Here is a 25,677-nt window from a genome sequence, read left to right on the forward strand (position 1 = left end):
GACTCTCGGTTTCATCATAACACGTTGGAATGACCTTCCCAACTGCATCCGTGAAGCTGACTCACTCTCTGTCTTCATAAAACGACTAAAAACACATCTTTTCCATGAGCACTTAACCAGTCATTAAAACAATTAAAAATAACCTTGTTGCACTTTATTCTGTTTTGAATGCTATTCAGATGCTAGTGAAACTTTGCAATATGGCACTTTTTGTACCACTGTCTCGTAAGATGATTCGCTTACGTTTTCCTCTTTTGTAAGTCGCTTTGGATAAAAGCATCTGCCAAATGAATAAATGTAAATGTAAATGTGTCTTTTTATGTTCAGACGTAGCTGGCTGAAAAGCAGTGCGTGTTTTTGTTTTGTTACACACTGAAAAGTGTTTATTAAATGCCTACGTGTTGGTCAAGCCGATCCCAGCTTCCTCCTTTGCCATTTTTTAATTTTCACAGGGCTATAGTGTGCTGTTTGTTGAGTCAGTGAGTGTCTTAGTGTGTAGTGTGAACGTCTGCTCTGAATAACAGGAAGCAGATGGAGGCCGTGGGTTTGGAGGGCACACTTCCCTCACTAACACCTGCCCTCTGCAGTACACACACACACACACACATGTTGGTGCAGCTATCATTATGAGGACTCTCCATAGACATAATGATTTTTATACTGTATGAACTATAGATTCTATCCCCTAACCCTAACCCTACCCCTAAACCTAACCCTCACAAAAAACTTTCTGCATTTTTACATTTTCAATAAAACATCGTTTAGTATGTTTTTTTAAGCATTTTGGTTTATGAGCACACTTGAGGTGTCCTCGTAAACCACATTTGTAGCATAATTACGTTACACTATCTAGAACAGTGCTAGTGAATAATGAATCCTCTTAAACCATATATACCTGAACACACACACACACACACACTCACACACACACACACACACACACAACATACAGAACCAGTCTTGAGTCTCTCTCTGTTTCTGTCTCTATGTCTCTCCACCTCTCTCTCTCTCTTTAGTAGGGATTCTGGGATATAGACTGGCCGTTATTTTACATCACGAGTTCTTCCCCCTTCTGCTGCTGTATTATTCACACTTGTGTATCCATTTGTGTTTTTGTCTGCTCTCCAGAGTCCAGCCATTCAAAGGGAAAGAAGAAAAGCTGTCACTGTTAATGGATTCATTTGTTTTGTTGGTGCAGTTATTATTTTGCTTCTTGTGACTATAGAGTATAAAACAGTATCAGCATGAAACAAGCAACTGATGTTTACTATAGACTGTATTTGTTGTGTGCCTATTATAAAACATCATATGTTGTTGTAATGTTTGATGTTTGTTTTTCTCGTTGACCAGCAAGCAGTAAATCATGTTCATGAATGTCGACATGCTACACATCATGTATATATTTGTAAGAATATCTTCATTATTCATATTGATTGTGCAATTCTGAAGTGCAGCAAAAGCAAGTTTGATAATTGACTTCTGCTGAGCATCAGATAATACACACTAGTGTGATGCACACTTGACATTACTGTCTTCTGCTTGGTGGGTAATATCTTCTCATTGGAATAAATTGAGATAAATTGTTTTTGCCAAATAATAAGCAGCTGTTTACCTGAAAAATAATACATTAGTGTGTGAAGATGTCTTGAAGTAGCACTTAGAGGCTGGTAAGTGTATATGCGAGATTATTTAATGAAAAGAAGTACAGAAAGTGTATAATCAGTGTGGGGTTTTCCCCTCTTTAACCTGTGCTTCCCTCCAGTCTGCAATATTTGGTTACGTCTTTGCATCCACATTATAAACAGTCTTCTGGAATTCTTGAAATAATTATTTCTGAAGATTATTGTGAATGGAGGCAGTGCTTGGAAAGTTCCAGTATCTGACATTTACTACCTCCACATCAGCAACTTTTTAACCACCGGGACTCTTCAGTCAGAATTACTGCAAGATGTCATCCACTGCTATTGATTTTTTCCCCATCCATCTCTTTCTCTTTTCATTGATTTTCTCTTTTGATGAGAGAATCTCTGCTGGTGCTCATCTCAGATATGTTTAACTCGTAATGGTTCAAGTATCGTGAGAGTCATAGTTTAACTGAAACTAGCAGATTATCTGTGTGATGCTGTTTGGATTCTGCACCATACTGTTCATGTTTTAGAGGAAGCACAGAATGATGAATCATCATCAGAAAGAAGAATGAGTGAATAATGAATGAAGATCAAACCATTATATTCTTGCAGCCCTTTTAATACTCAATAACATTCTCAATATTTAAAATGTTCTGACTAATCTTATAAGAACTGATTATAAACACTATTTTAACAAACTATCATGATTCAAATGTCCTTCATGAGGTTATGAGACTCCAGGAACAAATAATAAATAAATCAAATTCATTTCCACGTGCTAATATTTTTTATTTATTTTTTTTTTTGGGTGTATAGTACACACTGTAACAACTCACTTTATGTACTTTTATTTTATTTTTATTGTATTTTTCTATGATGTGTTTTTGTCAAAACCCTAAACAATATCAATGTTATACCAGTGATTCTTTTATATATATATATATATATATATATATATATATATATATATATATATATATATATATATATATGGAGATAACCTCCGCGGCTCCACAATAGGAGAGAGCGTAACGGTCAACTAGCGTGTTACGACGGTAAGTCACCGTTTGCAGATTCCATATTAATGAATGAGGAGAGCCTTAAACTGACACCTACCTGTCACAAAATCATCCATGTCTTATAAAACATCAATGTATCGTAGTAAACTGCACACAGTTCATTTCAAAAGGATTGTTTAGTGTAAAACCTGTTGAAGATTACTTCCTTACAAAAGCAGTTTATTCAGCACACTGATGCATCTCCTCCATAGACATCCATTCAGAAAGAACGTCCTCTTGTCTCCTCAGCAGTGTACTGAATATCTGTGGGAGCGCCACGTTGTGCTTTTTTAGGCTATGTTTGTAGGCTCCCCTATTAGGTTCTGGTTATACTCTACTGGATAACAACCAACTTTCTGGAATATTTGGCTAATGACTTTCATATTATCTGTCTGTTGATTTTGATAAGATCTGAAGAACATATTAAACAATTTTAATAAGATTCATTTTAAAGTAACTATTGTTATTTTTTACACATACACCACTGGGGTCTCTGGAAACCAAATCTAAAGTCACTCTCGACAGAACATGAGGGTAAAAGAAAAATTAAAAATCCACGTTAACCCATAATTTAGCAAGAACATCCTTTTTTTCCAAGTCATAGTAAGTGATTTTAGATACAATTTTTTTTTTTTTTTTGCTCTCAATTAAGTAACTGAGCTTACAGTTATATTGAGAACATCTCAGTCTTGTGATGACTCAAAACGGTGATTGAACAGCTCATCCTGTTGAACTTCCACTCATTACCACCACTGTGATCTTCCAATCAAGACAGGATGATTTAGTCATGAAACGGCAGATCTGCATGGTGTAAAAACCTGTCAGCGTAATCAGAACACTGTTTCTATTGATCACAGCGAGCAGCTGAAATATTATTTCAGTTACCTTGACGTGTAGCACTGCCTCCACAGGTGTCGAGAACGCAAAGGTGAAATGTTAAATCTCTTCATCAGGAAGTCTTCGAAAATGAAATGACAACATGGCATTAAGCAAAAAAAAAAAAAAAAAAAAAACTAACCACATAACATGTCTGTTTCTTTGATGTTGTATAAAACCTTGTGTTGGCAGGTTAAGCTGTTTTTCTTGTTTAATTGATGAGATCAAAGCTGGCATAATAATGTCTTGTTTTAGTCTTTCATGTCATATTTCATTATTGGTCTTATTAATTTGCTATCATCAAACAGATCAGTCTGTCCAAATGAAGTAATTTAATTGATGTTGACATTTCCGTGCTGACGGGTTATCCACGTGTTAATAAACCTTTATCTTAAAAGCGGTCTCTTCGGACTTGAGATGAGCACATGAATCTTCTGAGAGAAACTTGAACAGCACACAGCTCCTCATGAACAGGGAACACTTTGCCCCGATAACTGCCTTGCTCAGATACTGTAGTACTTTAAAGTGGTAGATGAAGCACATGGGGAAGTGCTGTGTTAAACCAAAGAAACAATTAAACGGTTGATGTTTACTGCCAAGTGCATCTAGTTAGTTTAATTTATTTATAAACTGGAGATCGTTCATAGACAGAACTATGGACGGACATTTGATTACGCTACTGTTCGGATGTAATGACATGCGGACTGTGTTAAAGGCCTATTGCTTGATTGTCACATCATATGACCTCAACACATTGTATGTTTCATACGGAGAGTGGCGTCCTGTTATTGTCTTAGTTTCGTCTTGGGTTTTTGGGTTGATTTTGCTATATTTATCACACTGGAATTTGATGGTCAAGTCGAGCGTGTTGAATTGTGGAATAGCAGAATTATGTCATGAAGTGTGCTCTATTGTAAACTGCACATTTTGACAAATATAGTAGATTATCTGGGAATTTCATGCATACAGAAAATGTGCACACTATCCACACATACATACTGCTGGTGATATGATACTTTGCTGTTGCGAATATGTGTGATGTATAATTTTGCCAATGTTTCTTCAAACTGTTCTTTTTCTCTCTCTGTTTGTCTCTTTGGTCTTCAGGCGTTCGGTCAGGCATACACCAACCAGCGGAAGGTAGCGGAGGATGGCGAGACGAACGAGGAGACGCTGCTGCAGGAGTCTGCGTCTAAAGAGGCTTATTACACGAGTCGTCTGGAGGAGCTGCAAACGCAGCTGAAGATGAGCAGTTCTGTGGCCTCAAACGCTCAAGCAGAGAGCGAACATCTCAATGTGCTGCTGCAGGAGCTCCGAGAGGTCAGTGTGTCATTTCTGAAACTCATAGCCATACTGTCAAGTTATATGCATTTTAAAAGACTGTATAAAAACTTGATGAGGTCAAAAGGTCAAAGTGTGTGTGTGTGTGTGTCAGCATCACTGGAGGCAGATGATGGTGTCAGGGTCAGAGACTGTCGCCTGTCACCCATTGTAGGGGGCAAATCCGTGGATAAGCTGGCATAAGAGAAATGCCCTGAGGTCGGCACAAAGACACACTCACACACACACACACACACACACACACACACACACACACACACACACACACACACACACACACACACTGTACACACACACTCTCACACCCACACACTCTCACACACATACACACACACAGTGTACACACACACACAGTGTACACACACACTCTCACACACACACACACTCACACAAACACACACACATATACACACAAACACACACTGTACACACACACTCTCTCTCTCACACACACACACTCACACGCTCACACACATACACGCTCACACACACACACTCTCTCTCTCACACATACACACACACACACACACACTCACACACACACACACACACACTCACACACACTCACTCACACACACACAACGTTACTGCTGCCCCGTGAGACACACCACGGTCACACATCTCATTTAGAATAAGTTAATTACCTCAGTTCACCCAGATACTCTCACAGACTCAATCAAAAAAAACATTTTTTTTATAGAATTATAATGGACATGATCTTTTAAAATGCTCATCTTTTGAATATTGTTCTATAAATTATTTCTTACAATAATTGTACAATAATTTTTCATAAAATATTGATGTTGTTCACTCAGTAAAAGGTTATAAGCTGTGAAACATGTCTTTAAATGGATTCCAACTGTTTTGAAAAATAAAAATAGATACAAATGTATATTTTCTCTTTGATTTGGACTTTATATCTCAATGGAAGCATTGATTTTACCAAGAGATAATTGACCACACTCAGATATGAGGCTCTTTATGACACTTTATGTTAATGGCTGTTTTACTGCATTTAATTGCAATTCTCTAATATTGTATTTCTTGGCAGGCTTCCTCACAACACCAGTCAAATGCTGTCACATGTTGTATGATTACATACAGCATGTCACATGACTTTTGCTATCTCTTAAGAAGCTCGAGAGTGCTCCATGGTTGCTGAATTTATGATAGCACTTACAATATACCATTGTATCATTTGCAATACCTTGTAAAAACCATAACATATGAATATGGCTACCAATTAACACCATGGTATTAACACAGTACCAGCACAGTAGCATGTAAAGGAGTGTTTTCATGATTCTGTTCTGCAGGACAATGAAGAGTATATTCTACAATATGTGATGTATTACTGCAGTGGTTTTCTGGTTCTGTACTAGGTTTGCGCTGCACCGCTCCTGACCTCTCGATCTGTGAAGCCCACGATTAGCAGTGCTACAAAAGAGCTGCACTGGCAGATAATTGGTCAGTAATCCACTGGACTTTATGTTCAGCCCATCTGCACTGGACAGCATGGAAGCGCTTTGAATATGCAATGAGACTTCACATCCTCTGGGCGAGCTGCACTGTTGTGTACAGTAATCAATATCAGCTCATGGGAAGGTCATTTGTCTTGGTGCACAAAACAGACTGTCAACACTCTTATTATGATTACGAGTGCTGTATTTGTCTGTAATGAAGCTGGCTTGTGACGCTAGACAAGTAGTGAAAAAGAAAACTGAAAAACAAATAAGGGTGGGCATACAAAAATACCATCCCAAATGAATAAGTAATGGAATGCAACTCAAACTTATGAAAAAAGGCTCAAAGATTCTATGACCACACACACACACACACACACATATACTGTATATGAGCAGGTGAACGAAGGACCGTCCTTCCTGACAGAAACAGAATAGTCCATTTTCCTGCTGGAGTCAAATAAACATGAAACCAAAGAACCATTTCACACTTTGTCTCAATGCTGCAATCACTCCAGTGCTGATTAGATTCAGAGAAAGCTGCTAAACCAATATTATATAACAAGATGTGTGCATTCTTCAGTGCACTGTAATATTCCTAATAAAGTGTGTGTGTCTGTGTGTGTCTGTGTGTGTGTGTGTGTCCGTGTATCTCAGTGTGTGTGTGTGTGTGTGTGTGTGTGTGTGTCAGTGTGTCAGTGTGTGTCCGTGTATGTCAGTGTGTGTGTGTGTCAGTGTGTGTCCGTGTGTGTCAGTGTGTGTGTGTGTCTGTGTGTCGTGTGTGTGTGTGTGTGTGTGTGTGTGTGTGTGTGTGTGTGTGTGTGTGTGTGTGTGTGTGTGTGTGTGTGTGTCTGTGTGTCGTGTGTGTGTGTGTGTGTGTGTCTGTGTCAGTGTGCGTGTGTGTGTGTGTGGGGGTGGGGTCTGTGTGTTTCCACCTTCCTCTATGGGGTAGAAACATGGACACCATACAGGCAGAACATCATGCGCTTGGATGCTTTCCATGTACAATGTCTAAAAACAAAATCTTTCGTCTGTCCTGGGAGGATCGGACACCCCATAGAGACATACTGGCCAACACTAACACCCTCTGTATGGAAGCAATGCTGGCCAGACATCATCTCTGTTTGCTCAGGCATGTCATTCGCATGCCAGAACACAGTTTACCACGGCAAGTTCTCTATGGCCAAATCTCTGCAGCAAAACATGCTGCTGGTGGGCAGAAGATGCACTTTAAGGACTGCAGCAAAAACATCTTGAAAAGCTGTGGTATTGATCCCATTCATGTTGAGACTTGGGATCTCGACAGGTCCATCTGGCACGCTTCTTATGCCAGAGAGACTGAAGAATTGCATCAGGTCGTACAACAGTGGAACAACGAAAGATGCACTCAACATCATGGATGGGCTGCTAGCACAACCTAACCCTAACCCACAACCAATAGGAGACTGAAACATCACACGCTGACCTCATGGCTCACTTCAAAGGATACATATTTTAAAGCTGCAAGATTTATTGTTGCAGGAAAGTGAGTAGATAATAGATTTTAACATTTTTTATATAATATTATTTGTTATTTGTGATTCATTATTTACTTATATCAGAAGCTCTCCCGCGTGACATCATGTCCTGGTTCGTTGCGTTGTCCGAATAAAACATTGTGAGCTCAAAGCCTATTGTGACCGCCCCTTAAGCTGCTGCCTGAGGAACAGTTTCAAGTAGTCTGCTAGTATTCGCCCAAACAATAGATTCTACGAGGCATCTTGGTTGACAATCTGGGCTGGTACCTGAAAGGTTGCAGGTTTGAATCCTACAAAGAGCAATACATGATCTGAAACAAACTGTGTCCAAGACACTTCATTCCCAACGGACTCGCTCTGAAACGCATTAAGTTATTTTGCATAAGAGTTCCTGCTGAATGACAAATTCATTTCTGACTTGTGAGTTCTGAAGATAACTTAAAATGTATAGTTAGTATTGTAATTTTTAAAATTATTCTTAATAAAAACGTTCTTGCTCAATTTCTAGATCAATTTTAGTACTCTTTAAAACTGCTAGTTAATTCATCTCTGTTATTTAGATATTTTCATTGATTTTGAAATAACATGCAGAATATGCTGGTCAGAAAAACACCAAAAGATTTAATTTCCCTCTCCATTGTGTCTGTCCATTCCTGATTAATGCTTTACCCTGAGATGTTTACATATACCACATACGGATTTATGCAACATCTTATCATTATACATATATCACATTCTATTTATTTCAGCCTTTGTTTCAGCTTCTCCCATGAATTGTGAGGAAGAAAGTGCTGACTTCAGGGTTTCCTCACTCTGTTATTCCTCTCTGCTTGAGTGTTCACACTCACAGCGTCTCAGACTATCAGATAAACACAGACACAAAGCTGTTTTGTGCAAGACTAATGGATCTGTGTGAATTCCCTGCAAATATTAATCATTTAATACCTATATTACAGACACACAACTGTACACAAATATGTGTGCAGTGAAGCCTAATTTGTGCGACATGGTAATGGCGATAGAGATCATCTCAATTAAATGTGTTCTTCACAAGCTGCCATCGGTCTCGTCGCTTGTGTGGATATAACATACAGATACAGATATCTCAGGTGTTTTTAACTCTTTAATATTGTTAGCTGTTGTTGTTAGTGATATTTTCTGTTCAAATGTTTGCCAAACAGCCAAGTAATCCATTTTTCTCTGTGGTTTCTCATTCCTTTGTGTCAGAATAAAGAGATGTTGGAGCTGCAGAGGAGTCGGATGAGAGAGGAGATCAGAGAGTATAAATTCAGAGAGACACGACTGCTGCAGGATTACACTGAACTGGAGGAGGAGAACATCACGCTGCAGAAACTCGTGTCAACACTCAAACAGAATCAGGTCGCATTTTCGAGGATTTTGTCTCATTGTGAAAGTCTAGCAGGGTTGTATGTAAACAGCAGACATTCTACAGTAGAGTTAAACCTTAGTAACTTAAACGTAATAGCTTAGTGTTACTTATAGGGGGCATAATCTACATGAATGTAGCATTTACCTTTTGAAGCCCACTTAAAATCTTGCACCACAAACACACTCTTGATTTCAGGAACTAAAAATGGTTCAAGGAATGAAAACGAAAACGAACAAAATCTTTGCAGAACATAACTGAAAACTGGAACAAAGTGATTTTCAATTGTTCCTGGGTGAAAACATTATTTTTAAATGCTGGTAACCGGTTATAACCGGTTAATTTCGTTCCGATAATTTCTATGGCCTATGGGGTTAATCACAGTAAATTTCTGGAACTACATCACTTCATGTTGCCTGTAAAAATGAAACGTGCTTTAATCCTGAAGGAAACTTCTGCATCACACATTTCTTTGCCTAATAGACAGTTGTGGATGAAGCATCTGTGAATGAAGACCTTTTTAACAACTAAACTGCTACATAGACGGTTTTGACCGAGAAGCAGATCTGTAATTAAAATTAGAATTGAATTAATTGTATGCTTGTTATGATTTCTATGCCGATAAATCCACCACACAGGAAAATGTTTAATTGGTTATTTTCACTTATTTTGGTGAGTTAAGTGGCTTAATTTGGGCTTGTTTTTCCAGATCATGTTGTTTGTTTCTCTTGGGAGATCTGGCAACACTGTAACTGGTATTTCACCCACCCATTAGCGCAGAGTACTTTATTAACCGTTCTTTTATTTTGCTCTAACCGGTTACCATTTGGAAAGGAGGCTGCGGAACTACTGAACTGAAAAATACCGGTTTTGCTCAGAACGAACCGAAATGAAAAACAGTTCATTTTTAGTCCCTGCTAGACTTACATTTCCACTTTGAACAAGTCTTCTATATGTAAATGACCTCAGTTATGAGTTAAAATGTTTTGCATAAAGCTCAAAAGTCAGAGGAAAACACAGAATACTATGGTAAATAATGGACTGTAAGCAGTTCTGAAAGCTGACTTTCAAAAGAGAACCTCCTGTATGATTTAAGCATCTGTGAGAGAGTCAGGCGTACATAAATATGCATCACACTCTCTGTCAACCTTCTCAAACTCCAGGTGGAATATGAGGGTCTAAAACATGAAATCAAAGTTCTGGAGGAGGAGACGGTGCTACTCAACAGCCAATTGGAAGATGCCTTGCGTTTGAAGGACATTTCGGAGGGCCAGTTAGAGGAGGCATTGGACGCTCTAAAGAGTGAAAGAGAGCAGAAGAACAGTCTGAGAAAGGAGCTGACCCATCACCTCAGCCTGATGGACACACACCTGACCATCTCAGCCGTGGAGGGGTTAAAGTTCACAGAGGAGGCGGTGACCAACAGCACGTCTGCTTCCATCTCTGAGGACAGTAACCGCAGTAATGAGTGTAATGGACACAGACTGAAGATGAATGGAGAGTTCCAGCGGCCGGGAGGCAGGAAGAGCGAGGTGCTTCACCCGGTGTCTGATCTCTTCAGTGAACTCAACCTGACTGAGATACAGAAGCTCAAACAGCAGCTCTTACAGGTCAGTCTCTGGAGTTCAACATTTAAAAATAAATAAAAAAATAACGATTTTTAAGCAAGATCTCATTCAAACATCAGGCTGATGTTGGCCTGTAATGATTTTATGTTTCTTATTTTTGAATATTATTTTTTTATGATATTAAATAGATCAGTGAAGTGTGCTTTCTGTTGACACATGGAGTGCATTAATGCTTAGCTGTCGACCAAGTGACGAATGTGTGATTAGTGTATGAACAGAATCAAACACAGACTCTTCAATCCTTAATTATCCCCCATTTTCCTGAAAGTGTTCCACAATTCATAACGGGAGCCTGTTTTCAGTCTCCAGTGTTTCCACTCACAATTCTTCGCAAATAATGTGATGTTTAGAGCATTACATTTGTGGCTCCATAGTATCGATATGTTAGAGTCAAGAAGACCGTTTTTTACTGAAGCGATAATCCGAGGTGAGTTATGTTGATATCATTTACTACTTTGAGTTGTTATGACAGGCAATAACTGCACAAGTTAAGCCTGAAATTAATTTTTATACCAAATAACACTTACAGTAAATGGTTGTTGTTCAGATCACTTGTTTTGGTAGTTTTGACATTGCTTCTTCTTGAGACCAGAAACAGAAAACAGGCAATCAGAATCACCGTGGCGCCGCCCAGTGGTTGCTCAGGAAAACTGTGGATAAAACTGATTTTTTCTGACTCTAAATTCTCATTGGATGAGCCATTCCTCAAGCCACTGTAAGTGAATATAAACACACTATATATTAATGTGGCGAGTTGCTACGTTGCTTGGCACACACAAAAAGCCTACAGTTAGGCTAATGAACTAAATTATTTGGCAGAATAATTGTTTATTTCATTAATTATTAATAATAAATGTAACTTTGTTGAACAATGGTGTTTTAATCATATTGCTGTTGTAGCTGTTTTATAGAAGCGGTAAGCCACTCGTGTCTATTCATTACAAAATCACTAATTCGATTAATTAGATTTTCATTGTACTGTACTATATTGGCTCCTGTGGGACCTGTTAGACTTTCAGTTGACATTTTAGAGATATGACATTTCTCACTGGCAATCTTTTCATGCCCTTGGCACTTAGACATTTTAAGAGTGAAAAAAAAAAGGAAAGTTGAATGATGTGAATTATGTGTGTGCTATGGGAGGATCCTGTCAGGATGATTATCATTATCAGCAAGTGCTGCACTGGCTGTAAAAGTGGGACACAGTGGTGTGTGTGTGTGCGTGCCATTGGGCATATTCAGACAGAGACAGGAGGACAGAGGACAGGAATAGAAAATCTGAGTTGTTGTAAATACATTTGACCAGAATGACTTACTACTTTAATGGTTACATCATTGATCAAATATTCAGCTTTTATTTTAAAGCTGCATTAAATCACCATATGGTGCCACTATAGTACAGTGATGGTCTCAAATGGTAATACCATGATATTTTGATAAACACCATTATACTGTATGATTACCATAATTATAAACCATGGTATTTCCATGGTACTCCAGTGTGCTGCAAGGAATGTCATGTTACTTGTCCAAAAACATGGTATTACCATGGTGCTCAATGGTACATTTTAAGTTAGGAGACTTAGTACTGATGACATCATATAGGTTTGATCAAACTTAATGTAATATTCCAGGTTCAACACAAGTTAAGCTCAACCGACAGCATTTGTGACATAATGTCGATTACCACAAAAATGTATTTGGCCTCGTCCCTCCTTTAAAAAAATCTCAAATGTGTGTTTCAGTGAGACACTTACAATGGAAGTCAATGGAGTCAATCTGTAAACATTACAATACACACTCTTTCAAAAGTATAGACATAAGACATAAACAATATGTGTGTTAACATGATTTTACTGTGATTGAATCACTTACTAACCACATCTGTGGAAAGTTATAGACAATTTTATTCTTTTCTTGTCACGATGTAATGTTGTAAACCTTAATCTCACAAACACATATGCAATTATGGTTGTAATTAATTGCATCCTCACACTTCAAACATTTTGTCAGCATTTATCCAAATCAAAAGTGTTTCTTAAACACTCCATTCCCAAATGTTTTTTTTTTTTTTTTTAATATATTTGCATTTGTCATCTTGGATCTCCTCCAGTAAGGAATCAATAGAGGTTCACTATCTCAGCCTCAAGCATTATAAATAGCTGATGCCTGGAATACCATGACTGATCAAAAAACAATTAAGCATCCCTTGAGATCAGTGACTAGAATCACATGTCTGCAATCATGCTAAATCTGTGACAAACAAGCTAACACAATAACACAGCTTATAAATGAAGTGGCATTTTTTTAAGAATCAGAATCTGATATAAGCAAATAGATCAAGTGAAACCATGTTATTCCATTGTTCTTGAGTATTGTAACGATGCACTGCTGGCACAGACAAGGATGAAGATGATGATGAAGATGAATTGAAGAACCCAAGTGCAATTTATTAATAAAATTGAAAACCCTAACTACAAATGTGAAAGAAACATAAACTTGACTTAACTTAAACTTGGCATAGCATAGCATGACATGACATACAAGAATCAACAAAATACACATGACAAGTATACATACTGTGTCCTGCTTAAAAAAAACGTCTTAAACCAGCCTGAGCTGCTTTGCTGGTCTCACCTGGTCTTACCAGCCTGGTTTTAATGGGGTGTTGGGCACTTGTCAGCAGGTCAGGCTTAGACACCAGCTAAAACCAGCTTAAACCAGCTTAGACCAGCAAACCAGCTTAGGCTGGAATTAGGTTTTTTTTTTTTTTTTTTTACAGTTTTAAAACCATAAAGGAATTCAATTAAATAGTCTCATATGAAAGTCAAATACCGCTCTTTTGAAGGTATACATTGGCGATTGTTGTTGTGTGTACTCCATTGACAGTGCTCTACACCGGGGACCGGTCCCACTAATTATTATATAATAATAAAATATTATGCAAAAGCATGCTCATACTTACTTTTTATTAAACGCAAACCAATTATTTGTTTCTGCTAATTATCCATCTCTCTTTTTGTCCATTAGGTTGAGCGAGAGAAAGCGGCTCTGCTAACTAACCTGCAGGAGTGTCAAACTCAACTGCAGCACACGCAGGGCGCTTTAACAGAACAACACATGTGCGTTCATCACCTTAATGAGCGAGTCAATGGAATGAAACATCTCCACAGTGACAAGGAGTTTGATCCAGAGGAGACTGAGAAGATCGACACACCCTTAAATGTTTGCTGTGAATATGAGACGGACATCAACGGAATAGAGCTACTCGAGTGTAAATACAGATTCGCTGTGACTGAGGTCATTGACTTGAAGGCGGAGCTTAAGGCTTTAAAGGAAAGGTATAACCAATCTGTGGAGAGCCAATCAGAAGAGTCCAACCAATGCGAAGGAAAAGTCCAGGCGCTCGAAGAGCAGGTGAAGCATTTGGAGAAAGCCTGCCTTGAGGGCCACGAGCGAATTAGCAGTCTTGAAGCAGACCTCCAGTGCGTGTCAGGTATAGCTAGTGAGAGTAACGGCATGTTGAATGCAGCTCAAGACGAGCTGGTTATGTTTAGTGAAGAACTTGCTCAGCTGTATCATCACGTCTGTCTGTGCAACAACGAGACACCAAACCGCGTCATGCTGGACTATTACCGCCAGAGTCGGGTCACGCGCAGCGGAAGTCTCAAAGGCCCCGATGACCCGAGAGCCCTGCTTTCTCCACGTCTAGCTCGCCGACTCGCTGCTGCTAACTCCTCAGATGTGTCTAAGAGTCTACAAGACTCTCCGTCAAAGGAACCCTTGGGAGAAGGATCTAAAAGGGAGCCAGGAAGTCAACAAAGTCCCACCAGAAGCCCCTTTGGTTCCCCAGTCAACAGTTCAACATCACCTTCTCCGTCCCCACTGCCAGAGACCGGTGATCTTCGTAGGGAGCCCATGAACATCTATAACCTCAACGCCATCATCCGTGACCAGATCAAACATCTACAGAAGGCCGTGGACCACTCTCTTCAGCTGTCCAAGCAGAGAGCTGCTGTTCGAGAGTTGGCACCCATCTTCGACAAGGACAAGGAGGTTTGCATGGAGGAGATCCTGAAACTCAAATCGCTCTTGAGCACCAAAAGAGAGCAGATTGCTACCTTGCGTCTTGTGCTTAAAGCCAACAAACAGGTAGAAGTTTATATGTCTTTTCTAACACAACCCAATATCTTCTGTGAGCATTGGTATCTTCAGGAGCCTGTACTGTACATGTGTTTGGTTTCTGTCCCCAGACAGCAGAAGTGGCCCTGGCTAACCTGAAGAGTAAATATGAAAATGAGAAGTGTATGGTGACAGAGACGATGATGAAGCTTAGAAATGAACTGAAGGCCCTCAAAGAAGACGCTGCCACCTTTTCTTCACTGAGGGCAATGTTTGCCACAAGGTGCAATTAATATTATTTAGAACAGTGCAGAAGTTATTGTAATAATATTAACCCTATTTACTTTCTTAATAGAAAAGCTTCTTAAAAAGTTTTACTTTGTTAAAACAGAGGCTTCACCTCTACTGTTTTTTCAGTAAATGTCACCTAGGTCAGATATAATGTTAACTAATAGCCAAATAGGCAATGCTTTAGGATACTGTGGTGGGTAATGCAACCTTTCTAAAAATTAATAAAAATAATGTCGATAATGCAAATTTAATAAAGGTTATGGCATTAATAGCAAATAATGATATAATTGAACACAAAATGTTAGCATTGGCATACGTGTTGATGATCTGGATGGTGAACCTTCAGCCTCCACGTTCTGGTCAAAAAGCCCCTTCAAAAGTGTGTGCCGTCAGTGTTGCAGTCCTCCACAATCCACTGCACACGCACATTCAGATCTGATTCTGTTCTGGTGTGACATGCCCACTGTTCACCATCCAAGCAATTATGGATGGATAAATTCAAGTCCTGTCCTCTATATTTTTTTCATTGAATATCCTGTTTCACTCAGAAATATGCCATATTATTTGAAGTTTAAGTAAAATGGGTTGTAAATGCCATTTCATGTTGACTTTTGAAGCTTAATTGGAGTTGGGCATGATTCTTGGTGGCTGTTTCAGTCTTACACAGTTTGTTCTGAGGTTTTATCACAATGTTTAGTCTCTCTTATCTCTTTAGATGTGATGAGTATGTAACTCAACTAGATGAAATGCAGAGGCAGCTGGCTGCCGCAGAAGATGAGAAGAAGACTCTGAACTCCCTCCTGCGAATGGCCATCCAGCAGAAACTGGCCCTGACCCAGCGCCTGGAGGACCTGGAGTTTGACCATGAGCAGTCACACTGTGGTCGTGGAGGGAAAGTACCAAAAATAAGGAACAGCCCTCAAAACGTAAGTCATGGAACTGCACTCACAGCTCCCTATAGTCCCCGTGCGTCCTTTTCCAAACCCTCTTCCTGTCTCTTCCAACACAATACGGTTGCATCAGCTGGTAGCTCACCTTCACTGGATGTCCTTCCTCCATCCTCTTCCTCCTGGACCTCCTCAGCTCAGCCGTTCTTCCTCGGCCAATCACAGTGGCATCTGGGCCATCAGACATTAGTTCTAGACCCGCAGACACTGAGTATCGAGTTTTGTCATATTGTTCATAGTGGAGACTCTGGCCACAGCTCACAGCGCTCATCTGATGTTCACATTTCCAGATCGGCTCCTACTTCACCCTATCGTTCCCCTGTACTGAGCCCACGGCAACCATTGTCACGCTCAGCGAGATCTCGCATGCGCTCTAAATTGACTCAGTGTATGAATTCGTCAAGAAGTGACACCTATAATTCCCACAAACTCTAGTCCTGACCCTCAGTAAGTGATACAAGTAAGGACAGACTGGTTTCCATACGAGATGATGATAGATCCGAGTTTCACCGACTGTTTGGACTGTACAGTTCTACTCAGGGATCTTTAGAGACTTTTTCCTATTTTTGCATTGATACAACTTAGTAGTATTAGAATTATGTTTGTGTCTACTCTTGATATTTGAGTTTGTTGGTTTTGTAAAATGGTAGGCCTACTTATTATTTAAAATGATTCTGTAGCAATAAAATCAAGGAAAAATACTGGATAAATAAAAATATGATTAAATAAAAGAAATTTCACTACACACGATGTCTTCTTTGTGGCCTGGATAAGAAAACAGGTTTCTGCAAGTATACTTTTTGGAGTCTACCTCAGTAAGGACATTTTGGAAGAATTATTGAGTAACGTGAAACAGGTATTCCTGAGAGCATGTCTCCTTAATATTAAAATATCATTGCTGCATGTGTGCTTTCATTTCATGGCTTGATGAAATGGGTGCTACATACTGCATGCCAATCAATTAGTTTGTGTTTGTGTTTGAGTTTTCAGTGTTTTTTGGTTTGGTTTTTAGCTTTGGCAGATTTCAAGTACAGCCAACCGAAGTATATTAGCTTCCAGTAAATACAAATAACAATCTTTCTATCAGTGCCATTAGCCTAAAACAATCCTTCATGACTGGTTTAAAGTGTTTCAAAAGTTTCTGCAGTGTTTCGTATTTTTCAATGGGACCAGAATAAAAAATCTAAATCACATTAAACCTGTTCTAGAGCTAACATTACCTCTCAAAGCAAATGCCATGCTGAAATGATCCCGAGGCAACCCGTGTGATTAAATGTGCTGCCTAAAAGAGATCGCTTCTACTCACGGACACAGCAGAATATGGCGAGACACGCTTGTGCAAATGCTGTCTGCTGCCCAGCTACTGCGAACCAATGAGCTGTAGAGTCAGAACCCTAATGGTCACATCATGTACTGTATGTCATTCATTACATCATGCAAAGAGCTGTGGGCCAAAAAGCATTTGACAAGGTTTGCAGTCGAGGGACTGCCCGCTGTGATTCTAGTGAGAAGATCTCTGTGTTAAATGGAGGTTTGAAGTGCTTTTTCAGTGAAAGTAGGGCGATCAGATGTTTCATGTTGTGTTTAGGTTTGTGATGTTATATTGTTCTGTTCATGACATGTCAGTATTGGGTATGGTGTCTCAGTAGATCAGTAAATCATGTGGCCTGGATGGAAACCAGTCTGATCCTCTTCACCTGTGTTAACCAGACCCCCTTCCTTTACCTCGTCACTACATCTTTCACTGCTTTTTTACTATATAAATTTATAACAACAAAATCAGGACAGCGCAAATGTTATGGAAGACATGTTGACGTGTCAAATCCACCTCAATCAAGCGCTGAAGACTGAGGTCAGCTTTGAATGTTGAAGCACATTTATAGGTTTCCTACATATTTCCTGTTGAAGCATGCTCTTTTATATATAGATGAAAACAGCGTACAAAGTTTCGTAAAATAACCGTTTTGTGCCTGTAGTAGAGCTGTGGATGGTTGTATTCTCTGCCAGCAGGTGTCAGTGTTTTACTTTTACATCCTAAAATACAGTTTACCATCACTGAACGTGTCAAATGCTGTTTTGCCCATGGCAGTCAAGTCAAACACAAGAGCAGTCCTCTTCCAGTTCAAATAAATATAAGTAGTAAATAAAAATAAAACGACTAAATTCAACATGTTTTTCATTTGGAGGCTTTAAATGTAATTGTTTGCTGTATGGAATTGGTTGTCACTTGTGTATTTACACTGAAAGATATTAGTTGTGATCACATCTCAGATTAAGACTAACCATTATTAGTGGTACTTGCTAATGCCAACCCGAGGTGTTAAACCATTTGTGCTACAGATGTGAATGAAACATCAAATCATGAGGTGAGGAGAGGAGCATGAGTGACTCTTCTGAGCAATCAGACTTACATTGAAGGAGGAGCGTGAGTCATATCTAGAGCGACTTGAGATTTGACAGGAATCACCCAGAATAAATGAGCATCCACTTAGCAACACTCTTCAGAAAATGTAAACAATTTAATTATTAGAAATGTCCAGGAATTGCTCTTGATGTGTATGTGTGCTCTTGAGTATACAGCATTAGCTATTATATATTAATCATACTTTTCTTTAACATGGATGTTTGTATGCTCATATTTAACAAAGCAGCTCCACTGATAGTTCATCTCTGACACATTTCACTGTTCAACTACAGCAAACCTTCATGTGCTGAAATGTGCACACACCCGGCTCCTTTCATATGCCTGTGTTGTATGGCATGAATAAAGTATTGAAATTTTTCACAAATGCGTAAACACTTATACATCAATTTGGTAAAAGTCATACATGCATCTTAATATCCACACACAAATGCCTTTCAACTTGTGTCTGTGTAATTTATTATTAAATGAATGTGCAGCTATTTGTACAAATAGAGCCATATGTGAATATAAATGTTCCCTTTTGTACAAATAAATTACAGTTTGTGGATGCAACCAGATGAAGATGTTCCAAATGAAACACAAAATGGTCTTGTGAAGCATTGAATGTGCATTTGTGGATCAAGTGACACGCGTGCAATCGTTGACGTCTTTTTATGTGTTTTCTGTTTCATTCATTTGAATTTTGAGACTTCCTTTCCACTGGTTTTGCCTTGCACGATCTACACGTAACTTTGTGTAATAAAAGCAGCTACTGCTGACGGCGGTCTCATTTTACAGATGTAACGTCAGGTGGGGCGTGGTCACTCGGCATGTGCAGTTTACAAGCACCACTTCAAACAAACAGCGTCTGAGATCAGCAGAAAGAATCAAAGGTTTGTCTAATTTTTTCTCATATATAACCAAGAATAATGTCCTGTCACATTGTAAAAGGCTAAAAAAGTCAATTTTAGAGTCCTGGTGACAATACGTTTGTGTTACATGTCAGTAGCTTTCTAGCTAATAGGATTTCAACACCTGGCTCACCGGGTCTTTGTTCCAGGTCAGCGTTAGAGTCTGCTACTTCAATCTTAACTAAGTTTCTAGACTGAAATTCCTGTCTACACAATGAGAAATATCTGTTTGTGTAGTCAAAGCATGAGTACAGTTCTTAATGTTGTAGGATCCAATAGGGTTGGGCGGAATGGTGATAAATAGTGTGGCGATGGAATAAAGTGTCAATCGATAGAAATGTTTCAATATGGTTTATATCATGGTATGCAAATATCTGTGCATGCAATGCTCCACTTGGCTGAAGGTGAGACTGATAGTGAGAGAGACGAACAAACAAACAGAGATAGATGAACAAACAGAATGCAGGACAACTCTGAAACAAGTCAAACGCAGGAGGAGGAATATATTTTTGCATTAAAAGGTGCGGTCTCACACTATTGGATGAGAGCCCTGTTTATCAGCTGCTGTTCATTTATTACCATTGACACCTTCAAGTTTTCCTCCCGAACGTTGTCCCGCGAGCACGGTGAGAGAAGCAATTGCAATTACATCAGGAATTAATAAATAACACCTTTGTCAACAGTGCATTTATATCAAGTAGACTATATAGTAACCAATATGGTTTCCAGTATCTAATGGAAGACAAAATCCAAAACAAATCTGTGATTGAGAGCTTTGCTTTAATGCTTATATTCAAATAGAAAAGCCATCTGTGCTTGTGTTGAAAAGCGATGCAGAGTAGATAAAACAGATCAAATATTATTTTTAATGTTTATTTATTGATAATGTTTTTCATTGTAATGGACATGACATGTCTTCCATTAGTCTACATTGGGCATCGTTTTAAATAAAAAAGGAACTTATTATTTTTTCATACGTTTTTTTAATTACTTCCATCAAAATGTTTAGGCCATATTCCATATCATACATATATTTATTGACCAAAGATTTAAATAATATTACCACATATTTTATTGCTTATATCACCTACCACATCACATGGTTATTTAACCTTTTTTTTTTTTTTCCAGGAAAAAAATATAATTTTTTGATAGATACCATTATCGTGATATAGAATTTAGGTCATATTGCCCACCCCTACCCAAACACCTGGCACTGTTGCATCCTGTCTCGCAGTCAGAAGCTGTTACTTCTTGGGCTTATAAAACACAATAAGATTATCCAAATCTTACTGCATTGTTTTGAATTTTTTATTGAGAGAAATAAAAAGCATTAATGCTGAAGAACAGCAGCACAGCTAGAAGTGCCTTTACAAAACAAGAATCATGATAACAGACATAACATAAATACCTTTATATTAAGGTTTGTACAAGATCTGCTGTTGTAAGAATTGGTTTCCACAATTTGTAAATGTATATAAAAAATGTTGTTCTTTTGTCAGTTCTTTTGGCTGCACTTATAATTGTTCACCTAAAAATGAAAACTGTCATCATTTGCTCACCCTCATATTGTTTCAAACCCATATGATCTATTTTTTCTCCCGTAATGAAAGTGAATGGAAACTGAGGCTGTCAGCCTCTATAAATACTGCCTAACATTTCCTTCCTTGGGACGTGAGTAAATGATGATAGCTTTCATATTTGGGTGAACTATACCTTTAAATTTGTAATTTCTTTATTCAGCGTTTTACAAAAGCATTAGAATTTAGTAAAGTTTTAAGAAAGCATGTCAATATAAAACTGACTCAAATGCAAGTCTGGTGGCTGAAGAGGTATTGAATTTATATTCATATATACAACATGTGAAACTCATAGCTAATAAACTTAATATCCATAGAATAATGGGAGACAGATGCTTGCACACTGCTCATCTTTCAGTTTAAAGACAATGTTTTGACCTTGAATTAGTCTTTGTCAGGTCAAACTAAATGAAATGTTTCATTTTTTTTTTTTTTTTTGTGTTGAAACAATGTCCGTAAACTGGAACATTAGCAGTGTACGAGCATTTTACATCTGTAAAATGAGACCGCCGTCAGCGGTAGCTGCTTTTATTACACAAAGTTACGTGTAGATCGTGCAAGGCAAAACCAGCGGAAAGTCTCAATTCAAATGAATGAAACAGAAAACACATAAAAAGACGTCAATGATTGCACGCGTCACTTGATCCACAAATGCACATTCAATGCTTCACAAGACCATTTTGTGTTTCATTTGGAACATCTTCATCAGGTTGCATCCACAAACTGTAATTTATTTGTACAAAAGGAACATTTATATTCATATATGGCTCTATTTGTACAAATAGCTGCACATTCATTTAATAATAAATGACACAGACACAAGTAAAAAGACATTTGTTTAAGGCTAATAACGTGAATTTGTGTATTGTTCCCAAATTGGTGGGTAGATGTGCCCACACTGATGGATGAATTTAGGACTTATTCATTGGTAGTTGTTTATGTGTGGGTTGGCCATGGTAAAAACAGTGAAACAAAAGTCTCAAAATTCAAAGAAATAAAACAGAATAGACACAAAAAAATGTCAATGAATGCAGGCTTGTCGCTTGATCCACAAATGCACATTCAGTGCTTCACAAGGCCATTTTGTGTTTCATTTGGAACATCTTCCTTTGGTTAGACATGCAAATTGTGTTACATTTATACAAAAGGGAACATTTGTATTCACAAATATGTCTCTATTTGTAGAAATAGGTGCACATTTATTTAATTTGGAATTTCACAGACACAAGTTGAAAGGCATTAGTGTGTGGAGAGTAAGATGCATGTTTGACATTTATCGAATTGATGGATAAGTGTTTAAGCATTTGTGAAACATTTTGATACTATATTCATGCCATAGTTTTGTTCATAAAGTTATCACTGGCACACAATGTGGTTATACTTATATTCTTCTGATACGGTATGTGCACTCGCTATCACTTTTGCACATGTTCACTGTGCGTTGTGTTTGTGTGTGTGTGTGTGTCGCTGACTGTCACACCTTTGTATACCTGTCTAATGTATTAGTCTCTCTTAGATTGTCTGCAGCCTGTTGTCTCAATACCAACAACCTCCCCACAACTGAGGCGCGGGAGGACACCACAGGTCACAGGTCACAGGTAACTCGAGCTTTGGAGGAATCTCTCTCTCTCTCTCTCTCTCTCTCTCTCTCTCTCTCTCTCTCTCTCTCTCTCTCTAGATGTCACACTTCAGTTCACGCAGCCACAGATATTCTTTACAGTATCCACCCTCAACAGTGCACTTTGTCACACATTCGTCTGTTTCTTTAAGTGTTAATTAGTTATATTTAGTTTAGCTGAGTCACACTTTTAAACCGTTATACAAAACACAGTTGCAGTACCGTTGCAATGACAAGCAGACTGTAGATGCCCATAATCCCTTCATCAACTTGTCATCTTGAGTTGTCAAATACATGTCAGTGTTACTCATTTTTTTGCTTTTAAAGGTGATGCGTGTCATTTTGTTCCGTTAAAAAACCTGCAATCCCAGTTTAATATGCGGAGATAAATATTAGTGAGCCATTCGTAGACTGATTTCCCTGAACAGCGTGACACTGCCTCTGTGGTGCTTTCAAAACATAGAAACACTGACACAACTAAAGTCAGATGGGGGAAGTTTTCAGTAAACCTGTTTGAAAACAATCAGTATTTTTGTAATTCCGTTTGGTGACGCTAGTTGTGCACAAATGACATGCTTCCACTTTAAAAGCCTTTATGTGGCCAACATGTGTCCGTGTGTTTGTCTGTCAACATGTTATGTAACAATGATAATGTTCAAGTTTTTAATAATGTTCATGTTTGATCGGCTTATAGATACTCAATCATTTTACAGGAATCACTTTTGATTGTTGATAACAATTATTCTAATGTATTAGAAAACAGGATGTTGAGATTTTCTTTTACATGAACTCATGGTTATTTTGACTTTCTCGTTTCTCTTTTGTCTGTGTGTCGGCAGTTGTAATGTGTTGTCAGCTCTTCAGAAGGACCAGACACCTGAGACCGGATCCAGACCTCCATGTGACTCTTTCAACTGTCTGGATCATCACTCTCAGCTTTTTGGCCCTTAGCTGCTGTCAATGATCAAACACTTCCTGTCGCTCTGAGTGGCCGATCTTCTCTACACACCGAGATAAAAACGAGAGGGGCGGGGCACAACAGTCAATCAGACATCCAGCCAATCACATGTTCCTCTCTGTGTGAATCTAGAGGGACCCGCCCTAATTTTACCCTCAGACTCATGAATACGATGAATTATTTCATACTTACAGAGAAATGATCCATTACCACCCAGAGTAATAGCAAATGGATTGGTCTGCTTTCTATTTAGTTATTTATCTATTTATTATTTTATATATTTATTTGTCTTTTTTGTTTATTTTAAACAGTTATGTGCATTATGTCTTGTTGGTATTGCTCTCTATTAAAATGATGGATGCAGGGTTAGGTTTGGGTTAGTATCAGTTAGTATTTATATTATGTTATGGTAGCGTGAACGTGATTATCAGTCTTGTAACTTATATTTGGAATCACTGATTTTCAGAAAACAAAAAAGTGTGATATTATAAAAAACTTGATTGAAAGGTTGTAGAGACTGATACTGCGAGAGGTGTGTAAACACAATTTGAAGTGTGAAAGAGGTGGAGTTTGTTTTCAGTGATAATATACCGGTATGGTTAGGAAACCTCAGCTTCTTGATCTAATGTCATTGCACATGGAAGGGGTTTCTTTGTGCTCTTTTTCTTTTTTTAACATGAGATTATTGCGATACACATGCACTATATTTTATATATTCTCGTGCGTGTGGTTATAGGAGTAGATCAGTGCCTCATGAATCTCTGTGTTTGAAGGAGTTATAGTGAGAGTGAGGTTTGATCCCAGTGCGCTACAATAAATCTGAACATGAACTGGGTTTACTACTCTCAGTTCTGCTCCAAAAACTGCACACAAGCCCTATTTACTGCATCCCATATTCACCAGATCTATCTCCATATATCCCTTCCTCCCTCCTTTATTTGAATCTTTACTGTATTTCCACCGTGTAGGCACAAACACATTGCACAGGACTGTTTTCTGTCATGTTGGTTTTCTATCCTCCGATCATACAGTGATGTGTACCAGCAGGACATGCAGAAATGTCAAATGCCAGTGTTTTTTATTCAGCAGTAAACCACAAAACACATGATAGTCTCATTTATTGACTGAAAGGTTATTGATGTGTCAACGACTGTCTAAATGTGGAATACAATCAGAACCTTCTCAAAGCTTAACTGTGTGTCCATTGTGAATCTGAAACAAAGATCATTCTTTTTAATGACATGCAAAGGATATACAATCAATGGTCTCATTCATAATCACTCTGGACTCCCGGTTCTCTCAGTTTCTGTTCAGTCTATCTGATTTTGATGGTTCCTGATGAGACGAGGAGTTTCAGTTTGAAAACTGGTTTTATTAACTACTAATGTGGGTAGATTTCTGCCTCTGAAGTGAAATGTATTGAATAACTTTAGGACAAACACGTTCACTGTCACATGGTGTTTACTGGTCAAAGCGTGATCATGCTGCAGGGCGTTTCTATGTACGCAGTCTAAAGTGACACCTTTTTTTGTGGAATAAAATTTGAAAACAAGATTTGTTGAAACCTGTCTTGACTATATTGAGATATAATGTGCGTGAAGGCTCCGTGTTCGTATATCACAGCTCACATTGATAATCTCATGTTCACGCCACTATAAACAGAAATGGATTTCTCACCTCTAATTTTCTCAAAATGTTACAATACTTGTCGAGTTCATGAGAAGCAATAATGTCAGATTTGTGAACAATTCGTACTTTTGCGACTAATCTTTCCAATGAATCGGTTGATCCAGTTCACAAAACAAGTTGAAATGATTCGTTCGTGAATCGGACTGATCTAGTCCTCAAGTTCGATTCACTAGTCGCAGTGCTTAAAAGCTAACTGGAGATAAAGATTACCTGTGAATAACTACTTAAGTTTAGTATGACTTCAGAAGACTTGGAATAC

General features: G+C 38.4%; 1 protein-coding gene across 3 annotated transcripts in view; it reads left to right on the forward strand.

Annotated features, from left to right (window-relative positions):
- LOC127417062 (protein bicaudal D homolog 1-like) overlaps window positions 1-25,276 on the forward strand; it is a 64,503-nt gene extending 39,227 nt beyond the window's left edge. The window contains exons 2-9 of one of the 3 annotated variants that reach the window (XM_051656762.1): window positions 4,670-4,882; window positions 9,111-9,263; window positions 10,434-10,880; window positions 13,929-15,050; window positions 15,152-15,303; window positions 16,027-16,237; window positions 22,670-22,751; window positions 23,611-25,276. In XM_051656762.1, coding sequence (XP_051512722.1) covers window positions 4,670-4,882; window positions 9,111-9,263; window positions 10,434-10,880; window positions 13,929-15,050; window positions 15,152-15,303; window positions 16,027-16,237; window positions 22,670-22,717 — 2,346 coding nt within the window. In that variant the 3' untranslated portion in view covers window positions 22,718-22,751; window positions 23,611-25,276. Of the gene's footprint in view, window positions 1-4,669; window positions 4,883-9,110; window positions 9,264-10,433; window positions 10,881-13,928; window positions 15,051-15,151; window positions 15,304-16,026; window positions 16,998-19,460; window positions 19,559-22,669; window positions 22,752-23,610 lie in introns of those variants that run through there. The other 2 variants (XM_051656763.1, XM_051656761.1) reach the window with 2 other exon arrangements.
- The last annotated feature ends 401 nt before the right edge of the window (window positions 25,277-25,677 follow it).

The sequence above is a fragment of the Myxocyprinus asiaticus genome, chromosome 26 (genome assembly GCF_019703515.2).
Source record: "Myxocyprinus asiaticus isolate MX2 ecotype Aquarium Trade chromosome 26, UBuf_Myxa_2, whole genome shotgun sequence".
NCBI classification, from domain to species: Eukaryota; Metazoa; Chordata; class Actinopteri; order Cypriniformes; family Catostomidae; genus Myxocyprinus; species Myxocyprinus asiaticus.